General features: G+C 40.8%; 1 protein-coding gene across 7 annotated transcripts in view; it reads left to right on the top strand.

Moving 5' to 3' along the window:
• The window catches only part of LOC119005929 (neuroendocrine convertase 1-like), a 178,079-nt gene that overhangs the window by 120,399 nt on the left and 41,926 nt on the right, over positions 1-15,754 (top strand). For all 7 annotated transcript variants that reach the window (XM_037074058.1, XM_037074060.1, XM_037074062.1 and 4 more), the window contains one exon: positions 4,134-4,247. In XM_037074058.1, the coding sequence (XP_036929953.1) occupies positions 4,134-4,247 (114 nt within the window). The remainder of the gene's footprint in view (positions 1-4,133; positions 4,248-15,754) is intronic.

Here is a 15,754-nt window from a genome sequence, read left to right on the forward strand (position 1 = left end):
TTATCGATTGGGTTGAGACACTGACTATCATACAGCTAATAGATTACATCAGACACATCGGAGCGGCTCAGTCAATGAGGCCTGATCCTATTAACTGGGGATTTGTAAACAGTTGTGTGCTCACTGTGACGGCTGCTGTGCTGCTTTGTGAGCCTTGGCGAGGGGATGAAGGCTGTGAGGGTCTGGAGGAGGCTCATATATTGTGGCACTCTGCCCCCGTCTCCTGTGAGCTGCGAGCCAGTCGTGTTCATGTCTGCGCTGGACAGCACACTTTTTAATTTTATTGTCTTTGTAACAGTGATGTCAGTTCTACTCCTCCTGTCGTTGTCAATACTTCAGTGTCTGCAATTATAATTTTACAGTGATGAGTACAGCTTACCCAGAGAGAGATGATACATGACAGGAGACATGATGCCTTCACTTGCTTTTGTCAAAATTAAAAGTTTTCGCGATACTCCTTCATGCATGAGTTGACTGGATGATTGATGGATGAGCTAGTTTGTAAGATGCATCTTTGCTTAATGTCTCGATCAGACAAGCATTTAAAACCACAGCAGCATTCTGGAGTGAAGTCTGTTCATTTTAACGGAATCTTTGTGATCAGTGGATTTGTATGTAGAGGTGAAGCAAACCAGTTAAAATCTTTCACATTGAGTTAAACTGTGACTGGTGAAATCACAACATTGAAAAAAAAATGTAATTTTTGCTGACTTTTAAGGCAAGAAACTCAATTTAAAGCGGACCTTTTGTCTCATCGTAGTAAGAAGAGATTAATGGCTCTGCTCTAATCAAGTGTCCCAGTAAGTTGTGACAGTGAGCATGCACAAGATCCCGAAGCTGTTAAATGCAACACAGCACACATGCTTTTCCTATTGTGACACACCAAAATGTCCAAATTCAAAGAAGCTTTCACATTAGCTTCTGTTTATTTAACCCTCCCTCTGCCGGAGTAACTGCTTTACAAAAGAGGCATGGTGTGCAGTCAATAAAACACGACTTCATATAACAAATACAGTACAGTACCTTGACTAAGCACTGCAAATTTACGTTATTGACAGTTTAGCGAATGAGCTAGATCGCAAGCTTGGAACTTGACAAGCAACTGTTCCATGCTTACACGGACGTCATGCTAGCAAGCTGGCGGACTCACCACGTACAGTACAGCAGTTCACCCACCGAGTCATCTGAACAAGCTTCTGCCACCTTTCTGCAAGCACAGTGTAGAATTGTTTGGCCCTTTTTGTATGGTGAGTTGTGAAACCCTTAAAATGGCTCAAAAATGCTCTCCATGCTCTGCAAGTTACAGTAGTTGAACAGATCTGTAGGGAGGGCACATGTTAACATTGCCCAGAGCGTCCAGTTTCATCATGTCACCATTTTGCATTTATGATGCATAGGAACAAAAAGAAGTGAAACAACTTCACATGATACACTAAGGATGCAACTAGGGCCACATACAGTGTCCAATGTTTTCTCAATAAATGACTGATTTTTGGATCCATAAAGTGTCTGAACAATTGTCAGCCGGTGTGTCCGAATACCAAGATGACATCCTCCTTTATGTCTTGTTTTTTACACGTTTATTGTAACAGAGTAGTGCAGACACCAATAAATACTCTCATTCAAGCTGGAACACGACATTTTAGACACAGTTTCTGAAAATAGATAAATAAATAGATAAATGAATAAATAAATAATAGAAAATAGAACAGAATGGGGTGTTTCACTATCTTCTCACTATGACATGACGTATCTCAGCTTTAGGACCTTTTGTTTCTTTTGTTCATTTCATGTGAGCATGGCAGTTGACCATAAAAAAATTTTTTGGCCCAAAGAATTTGTCTCCAGAAATACAGACACTAATGTTAATATTAAACATATCACATGTCATAAAAATAATGATCCTTTTTGCTTAAGATCATCATCCTCTACTCATGCTACATTCCAAATTCCATTAACAGTGGTTTTTATGCTTTCCTGCAGCCAAACCAAAAACCAACAGGAGGTGAAAACACATGGTCTCGCGCTGATACAAAGAGCTGGTGCAGAGAAGAAGGAAAAAAAAAAATAAACCTCCCACCTCTATGTGAGAGAAACCTCACAAGTTAACAGCTCAGTTCATCTTAAGTCCATTACAGCATAAGCAATACTTCTGTTTAACCAGCACTATGGTGGATGCTGGTCGTGGGGTTTCAGATTAATTTCGTGGCCTAAACCTATTCACATGTCCCTTCAGGGGCTGTGCGGCAAAGAGGACTGAAAACATTAAGGGAGAGAGAGAGAGGGAGAGAGAGAGGGAGAGAGAGAGGGAGAGAGAGAGGGAGAGAGAGAGAGAGAGAGAGAGAGAGAGAGGGGGAGATAGCAGTAAACTGAGTGCTCAGCCAACAGTGTGTTTTTAAGAGCAAAACGACTTTTCCAAAATAAATAGATCTGTGTCGCGGACTGCTAGGAGGGAGAAAAGCCCTCGGTTCAATAATTAATTCCCGAGTTGAGGGTTTTGGAGAGCCGCTGATTGGGCTGATTCTTTTTTTTTATTCTGTTATGATACAAAGGAGGCCGTTTGAAGTAATTTGTCCCAGAGAGAGCGGCTTGGAATACCATACATGCTTTGATTTAGCAAAGCAAATTTAATTTTGTTTGCTTTATGCAAACCAGCCGGGGCCGCGGGGGTTTCTCTGATTCCACCAGAGGGGTGATGGTGGTGGTGGTGCTGATGATGGAGGTGGGGGAGTGCACACAACAGAAATCACGCTGCTGCTGCTAATATATAATACAGAGTGCGCACTCATACACACAGACGCACACAGTGAGCAGCAACAGTTCAAAAGTACAAAGCTTGTTCCCCCCTACACACACACACACACACACACACACACACACTCCAATCCCTTTGAAATCAAAGCTTAAAATAATTGTTTGTGCGTTGTGTTTTGTTTCATTCTATCCGTCTATTATTAGTGTTACTGGTATTATTCCTATCATGTTGTTTTAGCTGCCTGCTCTCGCTGCTTGCTGGGGTTTTGTTTTATGCTGCTAATGAAAGCCTCTCTCCTCGCTTTTGTTCTGCTTCGGTTTTTTTTCCCAATACGTGAATGGAATACATCTGTTTATATCTGGGCTTGATTTTTTTTCGTGAGATGTCTGACACTCAACAGCACAATAATGAAGCGGCTACTTGTGATTTAGTGTTTTTTTCTTTTTTTTTTTTGAGGGCTTTTCTTCACGTCTTTGAACTGTAGATATAAGAAGATATGCTTTAACGCAGCTGAGTAGACGTGATTGATGTATTGCAGTTATGTCATTAATGATGGGGGGAAAAGAATGAAGTTGCACACCTTTAATTACCTTTGTTCTGTTCGTCTGTGCTGGAGAAACGACTATATATACGCGTACAGATGTTCGGCAAACAGCGGAGGCATATCTTCTCAGAAAGGCGGTTCGGAATGGGTGGCCAAGCGGTTTTCTTATACCCCATTCAACTCATTTTCTTAGGGAACAATAATGAGTGGATAAAGCAGAAAAACCCAATTTCCTTTATGCTTTTTATATCCTGAAAAAGCCCTCGTTGACGACCCTTTGGTCTTTTGTTATAGAAAACTGAGCTAATATCCTCCAGCTCTCGGCGCAGTTTAAAGGTCTTAATTGGATTCCATTAGTATATTGCTTGACATGACACTTGAGTCCGCTCTATTAGAATTCCCCTGCCTGGGATTAAAAAGAAGACTTTTTCTACATTCGACTCTCTAGGCTCTTTTGTTAAAGTCTCAAATATTCTTTGTTGGATTCACAGTTTTAGTGACACCATTATTAAAAACTGTAAGCTTGACTTAAACAGGTGCTTTTATGTCTAGAGGACCTGCTGTAAAGAAAAGTATGGCAGTGTCTCGTCGCAGCGGTTTATGTGTCAATAAATACAGTATAAGCATTACATGCGTGCCTGATGGAATGTGCTGCAAGCCCCATAAAACAGTTCTTCAGCCTCTTTCAGCGCTGGAGTCCATGTTGAGCTCCCAGCAGGTTTCTTTCCAGAGTATCAGAGTTGAAGTGCTTCCTCTGTGGTTACAGTCGGTGTAGAACACGGGCCGAAGGAAGGATGTGTTTGATGATATTCCGTTTCATGTCTCTCGCCCCAGTCCTGAGCTGACGTGGAGGGATGTTCAGCATCTGATCGCCAACACAGCAAAGATACCTGACCCCAAGGAGCCCGGATGGAGCATCAACGCAGCAGGATACCACGTTCATCACAGGTACTGTGATGTGTGCGAACATTTTGAACACAAACATGTGGTATCATCATTGGGGTTACGTTTAACAGAAGCGCTCTGCAAACATTATGCCTGCTTTTCGAGTGACTCTTGAGTGGTGTTTTAATCAATTTGCATATCAATAGTTCGGTTCTGAACTATAAAGCAAAAAGTGAGCTGCGTGCTTCACTGAAACTCCTTGATAACTTGTAGTTAGGGTTGTCTTAGCACCAGCAAGTTTGGTCGTATTATTTTGTGAAATACACTTGTTTGTTTCCTGAGAGTTACTTTCAGTGAGAAGATTGATGTCTAATGTGTGCAGATTAGATTTAGCATAAGGGCCGAAAACAAGTAGAAATATCTATTCTGCCGTCAAGCAACTCTAAATCGCAATAAATAACATGAAATATGTTGTATGTTTAATCTGTACAAAACCAAAGTGTAAAACTAACTGTTGCAGTTGTATTAGCATTTATGTGTCTGACTATTTCTTGACCAGGAGCAGCAACTTCCTGAAGTCTCTACGTCACCGTGAAGTTGCCAGGCAACCAGCAAAGACTTCAGAAAGTTACTGATCCCTGCCAAGAAGTAATCCAGCACAAAGCCCTCCGTAATTTGACAACCAGCTGTTTTGACTTTATTCCAATCCTTTTGCTAAGACAAACAACCTTTTAATCTATCTCTCTGCAGAGATGTGCAATATGTCAAATTATTCCTTTAACGCAAGGAAGAGGTCGCGAAGGGTTTAATTTTGTTCCTGTTAATAATTATGCATTTGTAAACAATTTCCAGCATCATAGTTTGTTGTTAAACCGCAGTGATCTTGACTTGTGTTGTTTATTGGCTATTCCGCCTTTGCAAATTCATAGTTGCTGTCAGATGTACTAAAAAGTTCACATGTTCCACTTTGAGTCGAATTACTGTTTTGTAGTGAGCTATCATATTTGACTTGTTCAGAATTGCGATGACTGCATTTTGTATATTCTATTAGGTGAGCCTTAATTCTCCATGTATGTTATCCATCATAACTCAGCTCAGCTTTTGGCCTGCAGCTGAATTGGTTTGATTGGTTTACAGTAACTGATTAATGGCGACGTTCAACTTCTTGCTTGTACTTTTGAAGAACACTCAATACAAACCTAATTTAATCTTAGAAACACGTATAGAAGACATTTAGATACTTCTTCATGTTAATAACAGCAATAACAATCATGATGACGATGACATATAATAGCTTTCATCATGCTCGACTAATGTTATGGTGCATAAAGCGTGCTACAGGTGCGTACATCAAATATTTTCTTAACTGTTTGGTCATCAGTCAGTGTAATATATCATACATATTTCCCCCTCTGGTGGGATTTATGATTGAAGTTTAACTGTCTACAGAGTATGTGGCGAGACAGTGGTTATGAAATGTATGATTACAGTAATTATCCCTATATGATCTGGAGCTGGGTAATTTCAGGTAAATTGTAAAAATGTGTTTGTATGTGCTTGGCAGCACATTTTGAGACACATTAACACAAAGCTTTTGGATTTTTTATTGATTTGATGAAATGATATAATGAATTCACAGTAAGGTCAAACCCACTGCATGTAGCACATTACTGTATCATACTGAAGAGATCAGGTGTCACTTACTGCAAGTTTAATCAAGTAAACAGTCCGCGATGAATCATTCTGGCCACGTCATCTTCCACTCGTTCACTACTGTATTTGCCACCGGCACACACGCCACTTTTATGCGCACGCACACCTACACACTCGCCTCGTATAAAGCGCTTCAACCGCGAAAAGCAGCTGTTTTATGACAGTTGAGACGGGTGATCTTGTCCAGAGAGGAGTGTCATTGTAATCCTCTAATGTTATTATCACACCCACAGCGTGTCTGAGTGTCCGTACCTGTCCTGATTTATATAGACAGCGGCTGGAGGAAATGGAGCCTCTCACTCTCTCACTGTGTGAAGCATGAACCAGGGAGAGAGAGAGGGAGGGAGGGAGGGAGAGAGAGAGAGAGAGAGAGAGAGAGAGAGAGAGAGAGAGAGGGAGAGAGAGGGAGAGAGAGGGAAAAAGCCCTGTGCTCCTCCAGACATCGTATAAACACTTTTACAATGCTTTTACAATGTCAGCCGGGCGATGACATATCGGTAATCAGTCATAGCGTTTGTGATGTTTTCTCTCTGCTCTCTGTCTCACTCACCTTAAGCTTTCCCCTCTTCATCATGGCTCTAACTCTACAGTACATCCTCACCTCTCTTTGCAGCTTCCCCCTCCCCCCCCTTTCCCTTTTCTTGCTATTATTCCCTCTTGCTACCTTCCTATTTCTCTCTTCCATCCCCTCTTTCGCAGCACGCCGTGTCATAAAATAGATTGTAATTACTGTGTTGCTGTGAGAAGAATGGATTAATTAAAATATAATGATGCCGATCACACCAGCGGGCGTCTGTTGAAATCTGTCCATTTAGGGGCCATGGCAGAGGACTTGTAATGCCCAGATCATACTGCAGGCTAATTATGAAGAATGGTTTATTGCATGGGCAAGGACGGATGGACTAGACAGTGCAATGAGCGCAGGGTCACTTATCATCAATGAGGTTGTTACAATACATTAAAGATTAGATATGATATCTGTAATGAGAGGATCCATGTTTAAGAAAATTGAAGATAACGCTGAATGCTTATAGGTTATAGTGGCATGGTAGTGATGGAAGAGGGAAAAGTCTTTTTCTCTTCTGTTTGGATTCTGTAGGCATATACTGTGTGTGTTTGTGTGTGTGTGTGTGTGTGTGTGTAGTGTAACCTGTTTTGTTTGGGGTTTTTTTGTACGTTTGTCACTAGTTGACTCAATGATTATTTAGCCAGTTCATTAAAGCATTCAGAAACTTATTTCCTGGAAACTTCCTCAGGCACACAGAACTGGATTTTTAGCATTTAATGTTAGTTTAGGGGAAAAAAAAGTAACAAAGGAAGTGATATGTAGTTATGCAAAACAGACCAAAAAAGTGTCTGCCACCTACAAATTAACATATTATCAAGGTAAAACTGAGAAAAAAACATACCACAGTGCTAATAATTATCTATTAAGTGGAAAAACAGCACTGATAATTAATTAATTAATTAATTAATTAATTAATTAATTAATTAAAGTGCGAATGTATCTCTTGCTGCTGGTGGGGAAATAGCTCCATGCAGTGAACTTTAAAGTGGAAATAGACAACTTTTCAAATTTCCCAGCGATGTTACCGTTAACATGGCTTTCACAAGCACAGCGTTACAACATGGCTACCTCTGGCAGCCTGGCTGTCCTGGTCCTGTGAAGTGTTCTTAATACAACACTTGGTTGTATTAATAAGTAGGCAGGTTTTGCTACCTGCTGATCTCGTAGAAAGAATACCGAATCCAAACCATTTATTGGTAGTGACATATCATTGACGTTAACTGTTGCAGCTTTGTCACAACACTAGTGCTCTCTATCAAGTGAATGCTCGTCCATTCATTCGTGATTTTCCCTCTTTGCTTTCTCTGCCTCCGTCATCAGAGCGGTTATTTTCCTTATTTTTCCACAGTTACTCCATTTGTTGGGCTCTCACCTGTGGATAGCAACCAGGGAAAACAATGCCTTGTCTTGTTTTGGTTACACAGTAGCAGATGTGCTTCCTTCGTGATGTAATTCGACCTTCATTTTTATACCTGCAAAGAATGAATTTATACACGAATGGTGTAATTTTTCTATAGCCATTAAACTATGCAGTCAGTATTTACTTCAGAATTATCAGTTAAAGCAAAACAAATGTCTATTGTCAGTTTAATGACGTAGTTTATCTGTTTTCTGCTGCATTGGCATAAAATAACAAATGTGCTAGCTTGACATACACACGCTCATTTTAAAAGTCAGCAAAGATTATTTCAAAAAGCTATTACATATAATGTAACACAATTCAATGAAAAAGGAAACACAGACAAACCTTGTGCCGTTATCAGTCAGGTGGTAAACAAACACAAAATATGTTTGTGACCAAGTTTGTTTGACACTTGTTCACTTTGTAGATGTATGTGTCTTTTGCCTACTGGCACAACCAATTATACTCTGGATTATTTAGATCATTTACACCAGTGGTTTATAGGCAATGAAAACCTGTCATTTCCTCTTTCAAAAGTTACACAGTCTTGCTTTAAATACATACAATCAATGGAGACGCTGAGTACAAACGATTCGCAGCGAGCATGTGCGGATTGAGGACAGATGGTTGCAGTGAATGAAGCAGTTGCATGGCTTTGTAAAAGCTGAAAGAAAAATAGCTTCCTTATAGATGTTGGTGAGTTGGCATTGATGTGTGTGAATGTATGTTTATGTGTGTGTGTGTGCGTGTGTGTGTGTGTGTGTGTGTGTGTGTGTGTTTGGGGATTTGAGGGGGTTGGTTGGTTGGTTGGGTGGGTGGGTGGAAAGGGTCGCCTGCATCCCAGAGTTCCCATCTGTTTGACCTCCATATAGACTGGGAGCTTTAGAAACTCTGATGTTGGGGAGCGACCCCCACCTCCCCCTCACCCCGCGCACCCTAGGCTCCCACCGCCATGACGACAATAAACATGTCAGCCGCCACACGCCAGAGCAATCTGCAATCAGATTTACTGTGCATGAAATATGGTGGTGCTTTTATTGGTCCAAAGACTTGTCACTCATAATTTATAGGCTGTTGCCAGGCCGGCTGTGATGTCAGCGAGCTCCTAGCACCCTCAGGAGAATCAAAAGGGGGAGAGGGAAAGAGATAGGGGTGAGGGGTGGCGGGTGGGTGGGGGTATAGAGATATAAGAGGACAGAATATTTGTGTGTGTGAGAGGGAGAGAGAGAGAGAGAGAGAGAGAGAGAGAGAGAGAGAGAGAGAGGGAATGAGGGAGAAAAGGTGATGGAAATGAGCGAAAAGAGGGGAAAAAAATAACACGCATCCATCCTGCTCCTCTCTGTGGGGAGTTTATCAGGTTGAGGGAGTGAAAGTGTCAGTTTTTTTTCCAAAGTCTGTACAAATGGCTCTCCTCTCCTCTCCTCTCCTCTCCTCTCCTCTCCTCTCCTCTCCTCTCCTCTCCTCTCCTCTCCTCTCCTCTCCTCTCCTCTCCTCTCCTCCGGCATTGCTCTCTATCCTTTGAACGCTGACACCGATTGATCACATGTTTGACGGAGGAAAAGAAAAAATGTAATCTGCGATTCACATCTCCACTTGAAGCCTCTCTGACCCAGAAATAGAAGAGCGGAGGGTCTGGTGTTGGCTGCTTGCACCGGAGGGATGACGTACGGGGGAGAAGCAGAAATGTCCAAACAGGCTTAATTTCATTTAATCTCTTCTGATAGCATAGGTGAAACTACAGTAATTATCCTGTGGGAGATTTAGATAGAAAATAACAGCGGCGGAACAGATCAAAGAAACGCTGCCCTCTCTCTGCAAAGACAAAGTGAATATCAAGGAGAATGCCTGAGTGGTAAAACGCTATCTTACAAAGAAGGGAAAAACTAGTATGGCATTAAAAAATTAGATAAGATTCAGTCCCTCTTTTGAAAAATGATACTCTGTTCACGGAGAACCATTAGAATGTTTACATTTGCGGCATTTTGTTCCATATCAAAATAATTAATTGCCTCCATTTTCAAATTAAAAGTACATTACAACACAATTAAGGATGCAAATGAGTCTGGGCCTGTCGCGAGGAGCCAGAAAAAGTGAAAGAGTGACTGTGTTGATGTATGAGGGCTTGCGTGCTTTTTTGTGTATTAGGTGTGTCGCAATGGATCATTGTGCGTGCGTGCGTTTGTGTTTGTGTGTGTATTCGAATAATGAAAAAAAAAAAAAGTCTCTTGCAGCCTTTTATCGAAGAGGAAGAATCAGTGTTGAAATTACATCAGCATAAGGAAATAAATCAGGGCTGTGCAGTAATAAACAACAGAGTAATTAGGTCACTCTTCCCTCAGTAACTGATCGACCAGAGGAGCAGATACTGTGTTATTCCTATTGTGTTAAAGGCTTCTGTCAGCGATTAAAAAAAATCACCCGACATAAACACAACACAATTTTACACACACATATTTCTCTGTCCCTGCCTCCTTTCCAGGGGCTCTGACCTCCAACGAGCCTGCTCTGTGAAAGATGTCTACATCGCGCAGGAAACCGGGGACGGTAAAACATAATTTTGTCATAACCTTCCCTCTTTGGAGGGAAAACAGATATAAAAGTATATAGCCTGTGGTTTACTGCGAGTCCCCCTCACCCAGCCTGGCAGCAGCACGCAGGGCTGATGGATGCCGGGCGTCGGCCGACTTTTAATTGCTCGTAAATTTTTGATCCAGGGAAAACGCCACGTTCTCCTTGTCCCCCGGCGACATGGGTGACGGAGCCGCTCAGGAGGGAATAAAAGAGCCTCGGTGAGGAGGGAGACAGAGAGAGAGACACACTAACACACTTGGAAAGATACAGCCACATACCAGTATCTGCTCCATAGGATATAGAATTTTTTGGAGTGCATGAAGAACCTTTATCAAGTGCTAGTATTTCAGTATGATTGGATTTGAATTTTTTCCTCTTTGAGAATATCTACATCAACAAAAAACAGTTCCATCTTTCATGTGGTGTCATTTTGTTTGCAGAAATCATGATGAAAGTCAGTTATCACTAATTTGCAACAGCAAATATGTTTTGTACCAAATGTAATGCAGTACAGATTTCATATGATTGACGCTGAATGTCTCACTGAAAGTAAAATGCTACCTGATTGCGATGGTAATGACAGTATTGTCTCAGCAATAAAAGCATTGTGAGTTCAGATCTGTGGTGTTAAAGTCCTGTACTGTGTATTGATATCCATTCAACCCGCGGCTATGCCTTTTGTGCAGTACAAGAATACAACACTCTGTTCCGTAAGGAAACATGTTCCCTTTGACCATAATCCTGGTAGAAATAACCTCAAAAGTTAATTTGTACATGTAAGTAGTATATCCACAGAATTTCCAGAAGGCAGCCTTACAAATCCTCTTTCAGGTACTATTCCACAATGATAAGGACTAACTTAAAATCCAACCACAGATATACCATAACATACCACAGGTTTAAAATTTGGATGCTTCCAGGTCAGTGTGGAAGTGCTATAAACCTGTGCTCTTTCTAATTACCAGCAGGGGGCAGCTTGACTGGTTCCGAGTCTGAATGTAACGGTATGAAAAAATGACCCTATTTCTAACTTGATTCATTACCAAAGTAAACAGTGTCCTAATGAATTTATGGTCTCAGTCCTAAATTTCAAGTGTAGCTCAATACAGGATTATATTAATTTTGTAAATTATGGTCGCATTTAAATAAATAGACAATAAGGCAGGGTACTTTGTGATTAACAAGTCACTACGAATCTTTGGGTTCTCAGGTCCACAATGGAAGTCCTCTCCAGCTCCACCATTACGTACAAATATGGTCACAACTGTCTCCATAAAGACATGACACTAACATTGACAATATGACCACACCCACAGAATACCTTGACTTTTTATATAACACCCTTGTATCCCTGTATGACTCAAAAGTGGCAGCATTAAAACAGAGGTACAGAGGAAAAAAACTGATTCAGCTGGTTCACTGACAGTTCTGAAATCATACTGAGAAGACACACTAAATACCAACTCCACAAAGAAATAATGGCCATGCTGCAAAATAATTTCCAAGGTTAAATATTCATAAGTAATGCAAAATTGAATGTTGGCTTGTGTTTAATCTCGAGCTGACACCAACAGATCGACTACCTGACTGGCATCCTCATCCTCGGTGACCTACACAGCTGTTGGCAGTGCTGAAAGTTTGGTCTTGCTGTGGATCGTCAAGAACACAGTCCTCAGTCGACCTCTATCATGTTTTTGTAAAGGGCATATACTAAGGATGGTGTAGCTATATGTTATAGATAGCCCTTTACTTTTAAAATAACAAGAGGTATCATCAAAGGCAAGAACTTTTCACTCTTTTACTCCATTACTCGTGTAGAAGCTCGCTTTACAAATTGCTCCTGTCAACCGCTAACTGTGGCTGCAGAGGAGCTGAGGTGCAGCAGCCTACATTTGCATATACATTTCTCTTTGTATTCTTTTACTGTGGAACAGTCCTTTAAGTGCCTGTACAGCATTGACAGTAATGGAGACGAGATTGAAAAATGGGGTTTAAAAACCGTCTCTGCAGACTTGTGACTGTTGCTAAGCCTAACAGATGCTCATCTGATCAATTTCTTACCCCGTTTGTCTTCCTCCCGAGATGAAAGTAAGAGGAGATAAATATAGGTTTATCCCACCATTTGCTTGCTCGTTGCAGTAAGGTCCGACATCCTGCCGAGGATTTTGATTATTTCCCTCTACTGTGTCAGACTCGCTCAAGCCTCAGATCTCTATCACTATTTTTCTCTGCCGTCTCTTCCCTCTCTCTTTTTTCTCGGCTTTTTCCTCTCCTCCTTCCCCTGCTGTTTGTGTTGTTCCACTCTCATTTGGTAGTTTTCGACTCACCAGGTTTGGCCCTGTTGTGATCTCTTCCCTTCTGACATCGATTCTGCCTCCATTTCCTCCAACTATAGCCACAACAGGACACGCGCCGATCATCCACAGGTCACAGTCTGGGCCAGAGGTCAGAGGTCAGAGCGAGATGCTCCTGCTCATCTCTGTGTGTTAGTGGGGACAATTATGGTGATGGGGGTCCTCATCAGATTTTTTTTTCCTTCTATTTCATAACACTGTTACAGACTACAACCTCTTTGGTATGTAATAGAAAATAAATACACTGCACATATATGAACTAACATAGAATATTTGTAATAATACTTCCTTATACTTTATTATTTTTCTTTTTTTGCTTGACATAGTTTATCAAAAATGTAATAGCGCCATAGACCCTCCCTTTCAGAGCCATAACTAATCATTTTTATATGTTAAATGTGTAAATCCAGATTATAGTTTTGTCAGTGCACACAGGAACTTCTGGTAGCCAAATTAGTATTAGTATTAGTAGACTTTTCATGAAGCAGATTTGCAGATTTACCTCTTAAAACACAGAGATTGGGATGGAGAAGGCTGTAAGAGGAATATTTAAAACATTAGCAGGGTTCATCCTCAGTAAGTTTTCATCAGTTTCACCATGATTCAGACAATGACTGATGTTTTAAAGGTGTTATTCTTATATAATCTTGATCCAGTGCTGTTGCCTGGTGCCTTGCATGGCTTGTATGACAGGTATATGAAAGGTTTTTTTGTCATGGACATTGGTATCATCTTTGTTTTTATCTGGATCTCATCCTGCGGCATGCACAACCTCAGTTTGTTTTAAATGACATAATATAGTCCACTGAGCCATTATGGCACATTTTTTGTCAGTTTATTCGTCAAAAGCTTTCAAAATGTTTTACCGTAGACGCTTCAGACCAGTTTTCCATCGATGGCCTCCTCCCATTACAAACTGCATTTTAAAACAAATTTGTGCAACATGATCACCATTCTATCCCCACTATTTATTTCCACCTGGACCATTAACAGTTACAGATTGCATTTACACTTCATTTTTCGTTTTTTGGGCATGATTTGGATATAAATCATTATACCTTGTTATGATCCATTTTGGTATAGGGTTCAAATATTTTTATTTTGTGTATCATTTGTCAGCAGCTACATTTCCACTGTATTTTCGGAGGCATATAAAGGGGAGAAAACAATATAACATACGAAAAGAGGCAGTATAGACAATTTCCAGTGACTTGAGATGTTTGGGGAAAATAAACAGATCAAGATAGTTGTTTTGCGTTGCACCTCCGCTATTTATTTAAAGTTTAGTTTGGCATAATCAGAAAAAGAGTTGTTATGAGAGCGCACAGACTAGACAAAGCCAAGAGCAGCCACCCATACAAACCTAATCAGGAAAAAATCTTAAACTGGTGATCTGTAAGACGTGAAGAATAGAATAATCTACTTATATTAGAAATGACAAACAAAATGCAAAGAGTACCCTGTTTACCATAGTTCCATAAGTTCTAAATTTAACCTGGTGATAATATTCATGCAGCTTCCCTGATATCACTGTCACAGTATTTTTAAAACCGTCATACAGCCATCCTGCAGGCTGACCGTCACACAGACCCAGAGCTCGCTTCCTGCGGGCACAAAGGGAGAGAGACGGGTGAGCCTGATCAACCCCAGTAGTGTCAACCCAATTACTCATTCTCTTAAAGGGCTATTAAAACATAATTGCCCGGCGATTTACATCCAAGTTAACGTGGCCCCGAGATAATTTATTATTTTCCATAAGCCCTTTCTTTTGTGTGCCGACTGAAAGAGTGCGGGGGGAGAGCGAGAGGGAGACTGTAATTTCCTGAGTCATGAAGAAAGGCATGTTGGCAGCCCAGTGTAATTGTTTAAACCCCACTCTCAGACACCTTCCAGTCACCCCCTTTTAATCCTCGTTATCGCTCTCATTAGCCCGGGGTCAGGGGTCAGCCGGCTCCCCCTAGAAACACAAACACAGCTCTGGGAAGAGGAAGGGATAGATGGTGGGCTGGATGAGGGGACTGAAGGGTTGGGTTTGGAGTGGAGACAGAGATTTTAACTACAGTAACAGCCAGCCTGTATCTGCTTTATCCTCCTTTTTAGCCGTGTAAGGTGGTCACTTGCCTTGCTTTAGGCTAATACATCTTCATTGCTTAAATTATCTACGCATGGAGGAATGTTTTAGTATCAATGAGTACATTTTGAGCAGCAGATCAAGTTGAAGCAACCATTTTTCTTCAACGCAGACACAGACGTGTTAATATGAATAAGTTAGATTTACCATAACTTACCTTACCTTACCAGTGATCAGATGTGTCTAATGTCAGAACATACTGTGTTTTGGTCAGTCACGTATCCGAAACAAAGAAAAGCTTTTTCTGTGAAAGTCATGCACAGAAAATGTGTTATACCCTTGTTTGTTGCTGTTGTGGTTACTGATGAGGGTGTCAGTCTGGTGTCCTTGTAGCCTGGTAGTTAGGTAGCATAACACAAAATCACATCATCCTCTTCTCTGCTTCCACGTTTCCTGTCTGTCTCTACTAGCACTGTCAGTGGAGGCTAAAATGCCTTCAAAGGAATGACACGGTGAATACCAGGAATAAGCAATCGAGCTGATGAACACCATCTTACAGTTTTTACCTGCTCCCTTCTGCAGACAATGACCACTGTTGTAGAAAGTACAACAAATTCATACTTGAGTAAAACTGAAAACATTGTGTATTACTTTGATAAAGGTTAAAGTCACGTATACAAATAGTACTTGAGTAAAAATCTGAAAGTATCTGATTAATTGTACTTAAGCATCAGACCTAATTCTCCAGCCATAAATGTGTCAGTGTATGAAAAATACAAGTAAAATTGAATTATATATACAGTATGTGTACAGTACATGTATGTATATACTGTATACTGTGGCTTGATAATCAGCTTGTGGGTTATTGGATCCATATTGACCATTTTCCTG

The sequence above is a fragment of the Acanthopagrus latus genome, chromosome 17 (assembly GCF_904848185.1).
Source record: "Acanthopagrus latus isolate v.2019 chromosome 17, fAcaLat1.1, whole genome shotgun sequence".
NCBI classification, from domain to species: domain Eukaryota; kingdom Metazoa; phylum Chordata; class Actinopteri; order Spariformes; family Sparidae; genus Acanthopagrus; species Acanthopagrus latus.